We start from the raw sequence: 16,557 nt of genomic DNA, 5'->3' as shown, positions 1-16,557 counted from the left end.
GCCATGGGTTCATTTTCTAGTTCAGGCCCACCCTTATGCAGTTTCTATTTCTACTAATTTAAAGATAAACTTTTGTGCACAGTCAAAATACAAATACATGTTGCAATCTGTATGTACCTTTCAGGTATTCCTTCATAAACATGGAAGGTGTAACTGTACGTGTGAAAAGGTTAAATAACAGACACCACTTTCAATCCATTTTGTCCCTCCCGCTGCTTATGCACTCTAAACAGTCAACATTTAAGAATTTATAATGCTCCAAGATTCATCACCTTAAGTTATTTCTATGACCAATTAGCGTGATAGGCAGGAGGAAGAAAAGGAACCAAAACCTGGTTTGTTTCAAGTCAGGCTCAGGGACTCCAATAGCCAGCTGCAATACCTGAAAGGCACACCCACTCACAGACATGGCCTCAGATTGCAAGTTTTGGCTGAGAATAAGAGTTCATCTTTAAAACTGTTAGTCATTTACACAATAAAATAGGAGCATTAGTATTTCAACCAAAGGGATCATATAGTAAATGCTCATTTTAGCCAAAGCACAATATAGACTGTCCCAAACTACATTGTGCTCAAATGTTTTTGCTGTTTTCTTTCAGTATTCCATACTTTACAAAAAAAGGGGAAAAAAGGTTTTTTTGCTATCTTTAATTAAACTCTACATTTGCAGAACATTCCTTAAAGTCTTCTAAAATAAGAGTGTGGCCAAAACAAACTCTGAAGCTAAGAAGTAAATACACTGCAGCAGGGCATCGGCTGCCCTGGTCGCTGCACTACAATCTGGTGCTCAGAACGCAGAAAGGCAAAGCTCCTCTAAGCTTAAAACTTACTACCCTTTAAAAATCAATAAAGCAGAGCCCCACTGTGTTACCAAAAGCCAACTAAAAAGATCCATGAAGCACCAAGAATCAAACACTATAAATACATCAAACTAAAAAAAAGGTCTTTTAAGGCATTTATTTTACTTGACTTAATTTGCTTCTAAATTGAAAATTCCCCCTTCTGTTGCTACCGTATCCATCCTTTACTGATGACTATTCCTGTTGTTGTGTGTGCTCGTCGTTGCCATCTAACCCTAATCTCTCCTCCTCAAACAGACTCTAGAGATGAAACTTGAAAAGTGAATTCTTGTTCCTTAGGGAATATAATTTTCTCGATAAATGTGACGTGACAGCCAGTCTTAAAATAACAAAAAACAAGAACAAAACAAAAACCACTCTACTTCTACCTTAAATCTCAAAGCTTGAGTAATCCACTGCAGAGCTATGAAGATGAGGGACAGATAACAGCAAAGACTACATGAAAAACAAATGCATGAAATGATCCCTATGGCAGAAATTTGAGCCCTTAGAAATACTTATTTTATGCATTGAGCTCCCCCTTCCCCACCCACCACCCATGAAACAAAAACAATTGATGAACAGAATTCAGTTAAAGGGAATCAAAAGGGTAGACCTTGTGGAGGCCTGCCGTCAAAGCCTAGCTGTGTCAGTTGCACAGGAAGACACCCCTTTTCTTCCTATTACAAGCAATCAACATAATGGAACATTATGATTAATATCAGGTAGTGTTAACATCTTTAAAGAAAAAAAAAATGATTGCATAAAAGCCAAATGTCATAGTGCATAAATTTAGCACCAAATCATTTGTAATTTATGTAAATTGAAGAATTCTTTACCTGTTGCTTTCTTTCTGTTCCTCTAATCATCTCATTTTTCACAAGACAAATTTGAGTTTTTAAAAATACTGTTGATAAATCAACTTAAACATTAGTAATGTCTGTCAGTATAAAAAGCAAAATTTACCAGGCAAGCACACAGGCAACACTGTTATGTCACTTAAGGTTAGCACTTTGAGGAAGTTCTGGGCTGTATTTTTGCCTTAAATTTACAAGATGTCAAAACTAATTAATATTTTTAAACTGTTAACTAACACACTCTGATTTGATAAACAGATGTGCACATGGCTATTTTTCTGTTTTAACACAATTTATGTCAAGTAGAAACCTTTTGTGTATTAAACAGAATGCCATGGTATTTTATTACTTTAAAACGTTTAAAGAGAAGCGTGAATCATCAAGCATTAAACAGTCAAAACACATTTTGATCAACCCTTCTGTTCAAACTCAAGAGGGGGAAAAAAAAAAAAGCCCTGAGTTACAACATTTTCAATTGCAAATAAGAACTGAGTGCTGTCTCATTGAAAACACTGGTACAATGGAGTAGGGTTTTAAGTTGTTCACACTACTGGATGTTGTTGGCACTTAACCTGTATTATATTGATTACTTGCCCAAAAATAATTTGTTATGTCTCATCTCTGAATAAGGTCTACAACTTACACTACTAAGACCTATACACATGTTGTAAAAGGGGAAAAAAAAAACACCCACCCCATAAGGGAAAAATCAAAACAAAAACAAAACACCTTGCACGCTGGTCCCAATTGCAAAAACTTCATTAATAAGTCTTAGGACTATTTGCAAGAATTCTAAGCTTTAGAGTAATTTTGAAATAAGTTAGCAATATAAAGTGATTTGGTAACAAATGCTAATCCTAAAAATGAGATACCTTCCTCAAAGTTTATGACTGGAAGAAAAGAAAAACCGACTTTTAAACCACCACTTGCTTACTTTCGTGTTCATGTTCTGCGAAAACTCCAATATTGTGTCGACACGTGTCCAAGCATCAGGATGTTCCTTTAAATGTGTCAGTACTTCTTGAGCCATTCTTTGCTAAAAAGTTAACAGAAAAGGAATTAAGCTAATGTGTTCATTAGAATTCACTAAAATGTAAAGTACAGAGAAAGGCACACCCCTAACAACACAGTGATACTTGCACCTTCTGGAAACATTTGCAAAATGAACTCTTCCAGAAATAGAAACTCCTTAGGCTTGGTGCTGCAGGCTATAATCCCAACTACTCAGGAGGGCAGAGTTCCCAAGCACTTTAGTACCCACAAGCTCAAACGACTCCTCCCTCTTCACAAGACAAGGTTTCTCTGTGTAGCGTTGGCTGTCTTGGACTCACTTTTTAGACCCGACTGCGCCACTGGGGCCCTTGTGATTAGTGAGAGCACATTCTGGAGAGAGCTCAGTAGATGAAGGTACTCACCACCAAGCTTGACAGAGCATTCTCCATCACCAGAAAGTTCAAACACACAGACCTACACTTAAACAAAACAAAACAAAACATGGCGCGCGTCTATGAACGTAACACCAGGAATACTGAGATGCATGGTTTGAGTTCAAATGACAGCCACAGCCACATACAAAGAGACCTTTTAAGGAAAAGACGGAGAGGGCAAGAATTTAGAAAGGAGGGAGGCAAAAGGAAAGGTTTTATTTCTTTGAAATGCACCAACTATTGTTGCAAATCTGGTTTTATTAAACTGTTTGCATTCAATCCAGGGTTTGGTAGAGCTCTCTGACAGAACACAGGCTCAGACTAAACAAGGCCCTAGACTTAATGTTTATGTCATTACTAAATGGTAATACACACCTTTTTTCTAGTCTAGACAGGGTTTCTCTGTGTAGCCTTGGTTGTACTGGACTCACTGTGTAGACCAGGCTGGCCTCAAACTCAGAGATCTGCCTGCCTCTGCCTCCCGAGTGCTGGGATTAAAGGCATGCACCACCAGGCCTGGCTGGGAATACATGCTTTTAATCCCAGCAATGGGAAGGCAGAGGCAGGAGGATCTGTTCAGTTTTGAATCCAACCTTGTCTACATAGTGAGTTCTAGGCCAGCCAAAGCTACATGAGACTCAAATAAAAGACTCAAATATACTTAGGCTGGGAAACCTTAGACAGAGAAACCCTGTCTCGAAAAACCGAAAAACAAAAAACAAAAGATATATTTGGGCAAGTGCTTTGGCACACTTGGATCCAGAAGGTGGGTCTAAGAGCTCCAGGCCAGCCTGAGAATTGAGAACTAGGGCAGCCAGGGCTATCCAAATTATGTAATTTCTTCTGCAATTTGTCTTTTGGATTTAGTATAGTGGTTTCTTTTTTAAACTTTCTTTTATTTAAATGATGTATTCAAAGCCGGGCATGGTGGCTCACACCTTTAATTGCAGCACTCAGGGAGGCAGAGGCAGGCGGATCTCTGTGAGGTCGACAAAGTGAGTCTAGGACAGCCAACGCTACAGAGAATCCCAGTCTAAAAACAACAAAAATCAAATAACAAAAACAAACAAATAAAAAGGCCACTGTTGAATTTGAAAGAACTCAGTTACCTGTATCCTACTAGAAAGGTCTTGGTTAGAAATTAGATGATGGAGTAAGGGGCTTTTTGTTTTTTTGTTTTGGAAGACACGAGTGTCTGAGTGTTTCGCCTTCACCTATCAAAGTGTGCACAAGCATACTTTGTGGCACATGCACCATGTAAGCCTTGCTTCTGCTTCCTGAGATTACAGACACTGAGCACCACATCCAGAGCTGGGTAGTGTCTTAGCTTAGTGCTCCTCCTGAGAATAAATGTGGTGTGACCTTGTAGTAAAACAGAACATAGCCTAGTAAAACTTACTTGGCCCAAATGCAACTGTGACATTCCTTAGTCCAGACATGAGTGCTTTGAACTCAGGATTTACCTGCCTCAGCCTCCTAAGTACTAGGACCTCTTGGATGTTAATAGCAGAAGTTGTACCACAGCATCTTCTTTATTGTGTCCTATTTCCCACTCTTTTATTACCCCACAATCTCAAAAAGGGGTTGAAACAGCAAGATAGAAAAAAGAGGGAAAGTCTAGATTGTCCCATGTTATGAAATGAATGCAAAAGCATTTTTGTTGCTTAGCAATAGAAAGTTCAAAATATCTAACACAATGCTTAAAATTTAAAAATCACATCCATCTAACTTGTTTCCTTTTGGCTAACTAGCTAAAAATAGAAAAAGACCATATACATGTGTATGTGCATGCAAGGGAGGGGGCTGGGGAGTACCGAGTGTAGTGCCAGTGAAAACCAAAAGTTGGGTGTGGGATTTCCCAATGTGTTGGAGTTACAAGTGTATGTGATCTGCCTGAAGTGAATGCTTGGAACCAAACTCAGATCCTCTGGAAGAGCACCATACGTTCTTGACTGCTGGGCCATCTCTCCAGCCTCCAACCTTTTTTTTGTTGTTTTTGAAACAGGGTTTCTCTGTGTAACAGACTGGTTGTCCTCAAACTCAAGAGACCTACTTGCCTCTGGCTCCCCAATGTTGGGATTAAAGGTGTGCACCACTACACCTGGGTTAGTATTTCAAGTACCTTTACTGGCCATATAGGCAAAAACTCTGTCTGTAATTTAAAAGTGAAAATTCTAGTTATTTCATGCTCCAAAAAACTAGGTTCTTATCATTTATCTTAAACATTTATTTTTGCATAGCTGGGGCATACTGGCATACACCTTTAATGCCAGCACTCAGAAGCAGAGACGTGTTGATCTGAGTTTATGGTCTGAATAGCAAGTTCCAGGCCAGCCAGAACCACATAGTGAGACTGTGAGAGAAAAGAGAAAGAGGGAGACAGGCATAACTTCCTAGGCCTGGTCCCTAGTGACCTACTGGCCAGCTAAGACCCATACTCCAAAGTGCATAAATTTCACTTTACATTGTAACAACCTATTATGACATTAGTAAATCAAACCATGCTCTACTTTTTTTTGGTTTTTCGAGACAGTGTTTCTCTGTGCAATAGCTCTGGCTGTCCTAGAATTCACTCTGTAGTCCAAACTGGCCACAAATTCACAGAGATCTGCCTGCCTCTGCCTTCCAAGTGCTGGGATTAAAGGTGTGACCACCACAGACGGCTCATGTTCAATTTTTTTCCTGAGACCACACAACAAAACATACTTTTCCCTTTCCCTTTCTACAACACTGGAGTTTGACCCAAACATCTCATGCACACTAGGGAACCAGAATTACTATTTCTAGGCCTTTCTAAGCTTTGAGACCAACACCTTGCTAAATAAATTACACAGACATCCCCAACTGCCTGCATATATATGAACACCACACCCGTTGGACGCACAGGTCAGGTGGCATCAGATGCCCTAGAACTAGAGTTCAAGTTTGTTTTGAGCCACCATCTGGGTGTCGGGAACCAACTCTGGGTCCTCTGCAAATGCAACAAGTACTCCTAACTTTTGAGCCATCTGCCAGCCCTCCCTTAAGCTCTCCTTGTGTAGTTTAACCAGTATCATAGAATTTTATAAATGAATGAAAGTATCTGTGTGTAAATAGTTTCTCTCTCATTCATCTCATTCATTATAAACAATACCCACCTTTCAGGTTTCTAAAATGTATGATAGCACCCAAGGTCAAACAATAATGTTGTAACAAGTCAGAGTTGTTGCCAAATGCCTAGGGAAGCAGGGTACACGGACTAAGTTCAAGGCCAGCCTGATCTACATACTGAGTTCCAGGACAGCTAGGGCAATACAGTAAACCCCTATCTTAACCACCCCTCCATCACCTCACCCCCTAAAAACTACACAAAACTTCCAGCAGACAGTTATCCAAGGAACCTAATGTTGGCAACAATACTTGTGCTGTTAAATGACACCTCCTGTCTCTCCAGTGCTGGGAGAACAAAAGGCATGCTCCACCACAACCAATTTTATTAAAGGGTTTCTGCTCCAATTTCAGAACATTTTATTCTATTTCTCAACACATATTTACTTGTGTGTGCCCCAAGCCACACAATCAGTTCTCTCCTTCCACCAGGTGGGTCCCAGGGATTGAACTCAGCTTGTTACATATCAACCGGCCAACTGCACAAAAATTTTCTCAAAACTAGTTTTACAAATACTGCAGTTTGTGCCAGGCGATGGTGGCGCATGCCTTTAATCCCACCACTTGGGAGGCAGAGGCAGGCAAATCTCTGTGAGTTCGAGGCCAGCCTGGTCTACAAAGCGAGTCTAGGACAGCCCAGGCTACACAGGGAAACACTGTCACAGAAGAAAAAACAAAACAAAACAAAATTCCCTGGCTAGGGTAGGCTGGACTTACCCCAGACTTCTTCCTGCCTCCACCTCTCAGAATGCTGAAATTAAAGGAGCATACCACATGTGGCTCATATTGGGTTTTTAGATAAACACCTGAAAGACGTCTGCAATTTCCTTTTTTTTTTTTTTTTTTTTAAGACAAGGTTTCTCTGTGTAGCCTTGGCTGTCCCGGACTCACTTTGTAGACCAGGCTGGCCTCAAGCTCAGTGATCTACCTGCCTCTGCCTCCTGAGTGCTGGGATTAAAGGCGTGTGCCACTATGCCTGGCCTGACTTCTGCAATTTCAATATTTAAAAATTGGGAGTAAGAGGCCTAGTAGCCATACCTACTATGGCTAGTAGTGCAATCTGAGTCTCATCGCCAGAATCTGCATATAAGCAACTAGGTGGGTACAATGGAACCCACATGCACAAACCAAACAAATGTTAAAATCTATTAAAAAATAGGATATTAAGCTGGGCGGTGGTGGCACATGCCTTTAATCCTAGCACGTGGGAGGTCTACAAATGGAGTCCAGGACAGTCAAGGCTTGAAAAACAAAACAAAACAAAACAAAAAGGAAGATATTAAAAGCCTGGCAGTTGGAGCTGGAGAGATAGCTCAGTGGATAAGAGCACTGGCTGCTCTTCTAGAGGACCCTAGCTCCATTCTCAGCACCTACATGGCCCCTCACGACTGTCTGTAACTCCCAATTCTAGGGTATCTGACAGCCTCACACAGACATTCATGCAGGTAACACACCAGTATTAGTTAAAAAAGAAAAGTTGGAGGGCTGGAGAGATGGCTCAGTAGTTAAGAGCACCGCCTGCTCTTCTAGAGGTCCTGAGTTCAATTCCCAGCAACCACATGGTGGCTCACAACCATCTGTAATGTGATCTGGTTGTCATGGCACACACATATCATCCCAGCACTATGGAGGCAGAGGCAGGCAGATCTCTGAGTACCAGGCACAATATGACACACACACACCAGATAGACACTCATAAATATATGTAAAGGTATCAATAACCTTAGTGACAGTGGGTTCTATTTTAAGAAGATTAAGTATTTGGTACACGCCTTTAATCCCAGCACTTGGGAGGCCGAGGCAGGCTGATCTCTGTGATTTTGAAGCCAGCCTGGTCTACAGAGCCAGGACAACCACAGCTGTTACAGAGAAACCCTGTCTGGAAAAACAAAAACAAGCAAAAAAAGAACTGACAAATGGAGGCTGGAGATGGTTCCATAGTTCCAGAATTCAGTTCCTAGCATCCACAATCGGGCGCAGAACTGCCTAAAACTGCAGCTCCAGGATATTTGGCCTCCAAAGTACCACCTCCCCCAAAACACCAGGACTGTTGGTACATGCCCAGAAATGAGCAGATCTCTGTAAGTTGGGGCCAGCCTGGTCTACAGTTGAGTGTCTCAAAAGGAAAAATAACTAGAAAAAAGAAAAGCCAGACAATTATATTGCTAATTTTCACTCTTGACCATGTCCAACATTAATACTTTCCCCAGACTAATTATTAGTAAATAATTCCAGATTTATATAAACTATATATATTTTTAAAAACAGAGAAGTCTCAACTACTTTGTTATAGTTTAATAATTCTGTAAGGTTCTGGTCATCTACTTTACCTGGGCTCCTTCTCCATGGTATAAGCAATTCACCACATTGTCTAAAAGGTTGATATCCAGTTTTTGGCTGAAATCAAGCAGCTGACGAGCTGCATGGTCTGCTAACATTGTCATAATTGCTGGCATAGATTACTGAAAGAAAAAAAAATGAAGTTACTTAAGTTTGGATAGCAATAACACTCAAACTTTCTAAAGTAAGTTAACCTCAAAACATCGTTTATATACATACATGGATCATAGAAATTTTATTATGAAATAAGTAAAAGCAAAAGCAACATATTTCTAAGCTGGTCTACATATTACTGCAGTGTGATTGGGTTCCTACTTTCCTTGTATATTACTAGTCCACTTACATTTGTAATCTATCCACTATGGTTCCACAGCCCTGTAAGTTTTCTTCTGGGGGGGGGGGGAGGTAAGGTGTGATTGTGAGGGCAGAGACAGAAAGGGTTTCACTAAGTAAGCCACCAGTTTCCCAAGTGTGGGGACCATGGGAGTGTGACCTTGAGCAGGCTAGGCCTGGCTCACCTGGATCTCCAGGCAGCAAGAATGACCTTGCACTTCTGACCCTCCGGCCTTTCCTTCTCCAACCCCTGTGTATCTAGTCTAGAGTGCTGAGGACGGGTGCTAGGCAAGCACTCTACCACCATTATGCACAGCCCTCTTTACAAGTTATTTCAACATTTTAAATATGAGTTCAAGGATTAAAACAAAAACAAAAACTAAAACAAAAAACCTTCCAAGTGAATCTTGTGAATAGCTTAGTCTCTCACAGACAGGACAATGTGACATCGATTTTTGTATTGTACATGGTGGTGGCAAGAAACCAGTCTAGTGTATCTTGGTACCCAATACCCTTAACCGCTACAGAAGTTATTTTCTACATTCAAACCACTCAACTGCATTGCTTTCCACCCTCACTGTGGCTTAGCATTAAAATGGCATCCACACCAAGGGCATGGTATTACATGCATATCATCTCAGCACTTGGAAGGTTGAGACCAGTAGGTCCTTAATTTGAAGCCAACCTGGGCTACAGCTGATAAGTGCCACGCCAGACTGGGAGATACTCCATGCCGGGCGTGGTGGCACATGTCTGTAATCCCAGCACTAGGGAGGCAGAGGCAGGCTGATCTCTGTGAGTTCGAGGTGAGGCCTGGTCTACAAAGCAACTCCAGGATAGCCAAGGCTACACAGAGAAAACCATAAAAAGAGGGGGGAGGGAAGGAGGAGAGGAAGGAAGGAAAATATGCCATGACTTCAAAGTTAACGTGTACTATACCTATACAGTAAGGCTCTGTCTCAAAAGGCTAGGGGAGGGGAGGAATAAAGCTAAGGTGCTCCCCTGATTCTAAGGAACTCTGAACTCCCTCCCCCCAGAATGTGTAGCCCTACTGACTCAGCCAGGAAATCTTGACTATTAGCTTTGAGAAACCAGGAGAGAGGAACATGGCGGGCTCAGGCCTCTAATCCCAGCATTAAGGAGGTTTAGGTAAGAGGATCACACTTCCTGCACTGGAGGCCAGTCTGAGTTACACAGTAAGAACTTGTCTAAAACAAACAAACAAAAAACAAGAAAACAAGGCTGGGCTTGGCAGTGAACACTAAGGGGTCAGAGGCAGGTAAAGCTCTGCGAAGCCAGCCTGAGCTACACAATCAATTCCAGGACAGCTAGAGCTACGTAATAAAGAAGCTGCCCCAAACAAAACTAATAAAGCAATAGCAAAAGAAAAAATATTATATTCTAGACAACAGGGACCTGCAAGATGGCTCAGTAGCTAATGCACTTACAGCCAGCTCTCAACCCAAAAAGGACCCCGCCCCCCTGCAGAGACCTGACCCCACAAGTTGACCAGGTTATCTATCCAGAGTACACACAAGCCAAGAAATATTCTGCTAACTTTTCTTCTTTTTGTGGTACTGAGGGGCTGTGAATGCTAGGCACAGCAGCATTACTAAGCTCTTCTCCACCCCTCGGTTTTATTTTCAGATAGCACTCACTGTGTTGCTCACAGGCACTCTAGCCAGCCACCCTTGACCTTGCCATCCGTCTGTCCCAGCCTCACCACAGCTTGGGATTACAGGCCTGACTTGTACCAGTGCCTCTCTTACATGTACAGAGCTGCTCAGGTACATCACTTATGTGGCAAGTCTCCTGTCTCAACCTTCAGGCACTGTGAGCCACCACAGCTGGATTCTATCTCAAATTTAAACAATTTGCATACCATTTAAAGAGGATATCTTAAATGTATCCATGACACCTTTTACAGCGGCGTTATTTCCAGGATTGGGAAATAAGTAACATGTTTGATCACACAGTCTTTAAACAACCAGGCTGGTAAGATAAAGTTGCTTTTAAGACTTTATTTTTAAATTCTGTGTGTTTTTGTGTGCCTGCAGAGGCGAGAGCTGTGTCAGATCCCACCTGAGCTGGAGTCACAGTGATTATGGCAGAATGGGTACTGACCAGGTCCTCTCCAAGTGCAGGAGGGATTCTTAACTGCTGAGCCATTCAGTCCCACTTTTTTTAAGATAACAGTTTTGTACAAAGTGGAGGCTTGGTGGTTAAGGTCTAATATCCCAGCACCTAAAAGATGAAGCTAGAAGTGTGAATTTCAGGTTATCTTGGACTGCAGAGACCCTGACTCGAGTTTCTCCACTGTATTTCTGAGAGTGCTGCTGATAAACTTCAATTTAAATGCAAAGGCTTTATTAAGGAAGTCCAAGATATAAATTAGTCACAATAAACCACGAGTGAGGCTTGGCTCAGTTAGCAGAGCGCTCCACCATGCATGAAGCCCTGGGTCTGAAACCTGGGTGGTGACATGCATCCTTAATCCCAGGACTCTTGAGAATCAGAAGACCTCGGCCATCCTCGCCTACAGTGTGAGGCCAGCACAAGCTGTGCGGCCCAGCAACTGATAATCAGGCCAAGGCTAAACAAAGTCCCGAGGATAAACCCAGCATACTACAGTAATAGACAAAGGCAAGAGGATGACAACAAGGCCAAGGCCTGCCTATTAAAGTCCCCTTTCCAAGACTCTACACGTTCTGTCATATAGACAGAGGTATACTTACAAATAAATTAATGTGGCCTGGAGAGAAGGCTCAGAGGTTAAGAGCACTGTCTGCTCTTCCAGAGGTCCTGAGTTCAATTCCCAGCACCCACATGGTGGCTCACAGCCATCTATAGTGAGATCTGGCGCCCTCTTCTGGCTGCAGGTGTACATGCAGACCATTCTATACATAGTAAGTAAATAAATACATAAATAAAAAAATCTTTAAAAAACAATTAATGTAAAAACAAAGAAACTGGGCTGGAGAGATGGCTCAGAGGTTAAGAACACTGGTTGAGCTCTCAGAGGACCTCAGGTTCAATTGCCAGCACCCACATTAGCTCACACCTGTCTGTAACTCCAGTTTCAGAGTTTGACATCTCCACATAGACATACATGCAAGCAAAACACCAATGGACATAAAGTAAAAATAAACTATATATCTAGAAAATGGAGAAACTGCCTGGCATGATCATATACTAACTTATGTATTAAATAACTAAATAATACATTAAAATGCATATTTTTTTAAAAGCCTACAATCCAAGGAAGATTAACACCAAGGCCAGCAGCTTCATTTACATGAGGCTCAAAAAACAACAAAACCCCTTCAAGAATTCAAAGGGATAACATCTAAGAGGTGCAAGCACCCACTGGCTGGGACTCACAGTGAGGCCATGTCTGGAAAAGGAGAAAACAGATCTAAACATTATACAAGAGGAAATAAATTCCACAAACATGGCTATGCTTTCTGATACCTTCAAGTGCCATACTTTTTATAGATTAACAGAATTTCTGACTTTGTGGTTTAAGATTGCAATCAACTTTTCTCTGACACTATCACAATTTACAGCTTTAAAAAAAGCAACAAAATATTAGTCAGGTGGCCCTATCCCTAAAATTTCATTTTCATGTTGGTCTGACTTCTTTAATAAAAGTTCTGATGGGGGAGGGGTCCAATCTAAGAATACTGAAATATAGTTGTTGGTCTTTCTCGAACCAGAAGTTATCTTTCAAAATGACCTACCTATTCTTTAAGTGTATAGGTAATCCAGAAATGGCAGCTTTGTGGTCAATGCCAACCACATTTAGTAGCCCAGAGTAATATCCCAATATTCTTTCACTACCAGGCGTTGACACACAGGCTTAAGATACATAATCATGTTACCCTTTCTTGTTGGTATCCCCCAATCCCCAAATTCCACTTAGACTGTGAACAGTAGGGAGCCATCCTGCAATGCTGTGACTCTACAAGTGATCACCGATATACCTTCAATGCACCGCAAGCAGTGGACACACTACCTACCAGTTCCCATGCAAAAACCAGAGAATCCTAACTATGGCTTGGAGGTAACTTAACACTAGGTAAAAATACACGAGGATACAAAAGACTGCTACTTCGGTGTGTGGGCAATCGCCTGCTTCATTCAGTAAGAAACACACGCCTCACTTGGGAGGGCCCGCCCCGCCCTCCCCTGGCTTCCCACCCGAACGACTCTCAGCACTTCTAACTATAGCTCACAGGGGCACGCATTCACCCCGCCCATACTCGGAGGAGGCATTTAGACCCGGCGCCTTAAGTTCACCGCCCCATTCTCTATGCAGCATGTCCTCTGAGTGATCCGAGGTCCCGCCTCGGCGAGTATTTAGTGCATCCTCTACCACCACCACTTCCTCTCCTCCACCCCAAACTCAAGAGACTAAGGGACTCAAGGAGGGGACCATTCACTGTCCACGACCGGCGATAAATTATTCCACCAAGACACATAAGACCTGGGCGGAAAAAAAAAAACTAAAACCCTAAAACACGGAACTCCATTTACAGATCTCCGAAAAATAAAATTAATTCATCTTTCCTACTTCTTGTTCCCTACACACAAAACCACCACCAACAAACCACCCACAAGGCTTTCGAGTTTCCTCGCAGAAAAAGGGACTCGGTAGCCCCTCCCTCCCTCCCCCATCCCAAGCTCTCCACCGAAGGGGCCACGTGATGCAGGCGGACGTTTCAATGCTGCTGCACTAAATATTTCTGGAAACTTCCACTCCTAATAATTTACAGAGACGTTCCTGAGATCACCCCAACTCTCCCCAGCCCTTTGGACTGGGGAAGCCCTTCCACCCACGCGCAGGGGCTCAACCTCACTACCACGCTGCTCGCCTTCCTCCACCCGCACACGCCAATGACCCAGCAAGCGCTCCCCTCCCGCGGCCGCCTCCCCGCCTCCATCGCCGAACGACAGAAGCGCTTCCATTCAATCGCAGGCTCCGCCGAGGGCCCCGCGCCCGCCGCCCGCCTCGCCTCGCCTCGCCTCACGCCGGCCGCGCCGCCGCCCGACCCTCGGCCCCGAGCACACGACCGACTTACCCAGAAATTCAACCAACTGCTTCTTCCTTCCTTGTCCGGGCTTGGGGCGAGGGAAGGTGGAGAGGAGGGAAAGGAGGGAGGAGGGGGGGAAAATCAAGGTGGGTTTCACAGTTTTCCCACCTTAAAAAAAAAAAGAAATTAAAAAAGAGAAGGGCAAAAAAAAAAAAAAAAAGCTCAATATTTACTATTCCAGGGACAACTCCACCCAACACACACTCACGCACACACACGCGCGCACGCACACTCACACACCACACACACACACACACGCGCGCGCCCCACCAAAAAGGGGAATTAATCCGAGGAATAAATGCTCCCGCCCGGCTGGGGAGGGAAGAAAGGGGGAGGGGAGCGGGCCAGTCCGGGAGACGGAGCCCAGGACCCTCCAGCCACAGGCGGCGGCGGCGGCGGCGGCGGGAGCAGCAGCACGAGTCCGCACGGCCGGGGCCGCTCTGCCGCCAGTTGCAGTCCGGCTCCCCCTACCACTCGGGGTTCGCTCGCCCTCTCACGCCGCTCCGGCGCCGGGCCCCCCCAACCGGGCTCGCCTAAACTTTCCCCCCCCTTCGCGTGCTCCTCGGCGACTGGTGGCTCCCCCCTCCCCCTCGGGATGGTTGCACGGCTGCTGCAGCAAAGGCTGGAACAGGCACGGCCGCCGGGGCTGTAGCGACTGTCGCTGTTGCTGATGCTGAAGCTCCCGCTGCTCCTGCCGCGGCCGCTGCAGCCGCTTCTCCCCCTCCTCCTAGTGCCTCAAACTCGGAACCGGTTGAAACCGGTTCAGACTGGGAGATTCCATCTCGGTTGAGTTTTTCAGCCCATGGCGCCGCGGAGCGTTTGGAACCTGGGCCTCCGCCCCCAGGCCGCGCGCCCATTGGTCGGCCCCGGCCACAGCCGCGCCATCGGCCTCCCTCTTATTGGCCCGAGCGCCCGTCAGTTCTACCTCAAGGGCTCCACACGAGCCTGCCGCTTCGGCCCCCGCCTCTTTCCAGCAGTGATTTGCCCGCAGAGTGGGGGAGGGGAGGCGGGGCGGGACGCGAAGGAGGGAGCGGGAAGGTGGGGGGGAAGCCAGGAGTGGGGGGGGGAGTGGAGGTGGGACGTAGAACCGAGCCCAGCGAAGAAGCGAGCGGAGAAGCCTCACCGGGGATTGGCTGGAGCGAGCTGTCAGTCAGGCGCAGCCCGCCTTCGGCTTCCCCTCCCCCCTCTCGCGGCCCCCCCCCTCCTGGTCCCTCGCTTGCAAGCCCCGCCTTTCCGGCTCGCCCATTGGCTGGGCGCCTTTGGTGACGGAGAGGGTGGGGCTCGCCCGTGATCTGGAGGCGGCGGGAGTTTGAGCGCCGAGCGCGCGCCGCTCTTCTCTTCTCTCTGCTTTCCCGGTTCCCAGCCGGCCCGCCCTCTCGGGCTCCCGCCAACCTCGGGGGCCTCGGCCTGGGGCCCCAGCAGCCTCGTGTCGCGTGGGGTCTGAGCTCGGGAAAGGGAGGGCACACTCCCTGTTGTTTCTACATCTGCATAGGCGGAGGAGAAAGACCATAAGGAAGGCGTAGGGGCCGGATCGCAGGCCCTGGGCCTTGGATCCATTGTAGAGGCCTGGGTTTGGGACACTTGCAGTTGGGGACGGGGATACCACGAGCAGGGGTGAGCCTAAACTGTGTGGCGCCTCGTGATCTCAGAGTCCTGGGAACCGTGCCTAGCCAGCCTCATTAAAAATGTAAGTCTCCCAGCACTCGAGAGGTAAAGCCAGGTAGATCGCTGTGAGAGTTCGAGGCCATCCTGGTCTACACAGAGAAACCCTGTCTCCAAAAAAAAAAAAAAAAAGTCACAGAGGCAGGCGGGTTGATGTGAGTTCGAGGCCAGTCTGATCTACAAAGTGAGTCCAGGATGTCTCGAAGAAACAAAAATTTAAGTCTCTTCCTAGACTGCTTCAACAAGAAATTCCTTGTCCTAAAAGTTAAAACACTCGCCGGGCGATGGTGGCTCACGCCTTTAATCCCAGCACTCAGAAGGCAGAGGCAGGTGGATCGCTGTGAGTTTGAGGCCAGCCTGGTCTACAAAGTGAGTCAAGGACAGCCAAAGCTACACAGAGAAACCCTGTCTCTAAAAACAAAACAAAACAGCCAAGGTTACACAGAGAAACCCTGTCTTGAAAAAACAAAACAAAATAAAAAACCCAAAAGTTAAATCACTCAAACTCCTGTTACTAACTTAACAATGCATATAGGCTATTCTTGTGCCAACTTGCTTCAACTTGGTTCCCTTAATCTGCCACACTCAGTTTGTCTTAGGTTGTTTCCCTTTGCACACTTCATCTTCAGATAGAACAGTCTATGGAAAGTCTGGATCATGGCTCCCAAGTGCCAGATCAGTTGTGATCTCTGAGTTCAAGGCCAGCCTGGTCTACAGATCGAGTTCCAGGACAGCCAGAGCTACATAGAAGAAACCTTATCTTGGGGGATTGGGCACAGAGCCAGCAGCCCACCAAAATAGGCTGGCCTGCTGTGCCAGAAAGAGGTGGCTAAGTGATTTATTAAACAAACCTAGTTGG

At 45.1% G+C, this 16,557-nt stretch overlaps 1 protein-coding gene across 1 annotated transcript in view; it reads right to left on the bottom strand.

The window, feature by feature from the left end:
* Positions 1-14,863, bottom strand: part of XPO1 (exportin 1) — a 41,366-nt gene extending 26,503 nt beyond the window's left edge. Inside the window, exons 1-3 of the mRNA XM_084798357.1 lie at positions 14,025-14,863; positions 8,601-8,732; positions 2,631-2,732 (exon numbers count right to left, since the gene is read on the bottom strand). Coding sequence (XP_084654483.1) covers positions 2,631-2,732; positions 8,601-8,726 — 228 coding nt within the window. The 5' untranslated portion in view covers positions 8,727-8,732; positions 14,025-14,863. The remainder of the gene's footprint in view (positions 1-2,630; positions 2,733-8,600; positions 8,733-14,024) is intronic.
* Between the last annotated feature and the right edge of the window lie 1,694 nt (positions 14,864-16,557).

This window comes from Acomys minous (assembly GCF_964271855.1).
Source record: "Acomys minous genome assembly, chromosome: 10".
Lineage (NCBI taxonomy): Eukaryota > Metazoa > Chordata > Mammalia > Rodentia > Muridae > Acomys > Acomys minous.
The sequence above is the reverse complement of the archived record's forward strand: the minus strand, read 5'-3'. Positions and strand labels throughout refer to the sequence as shown.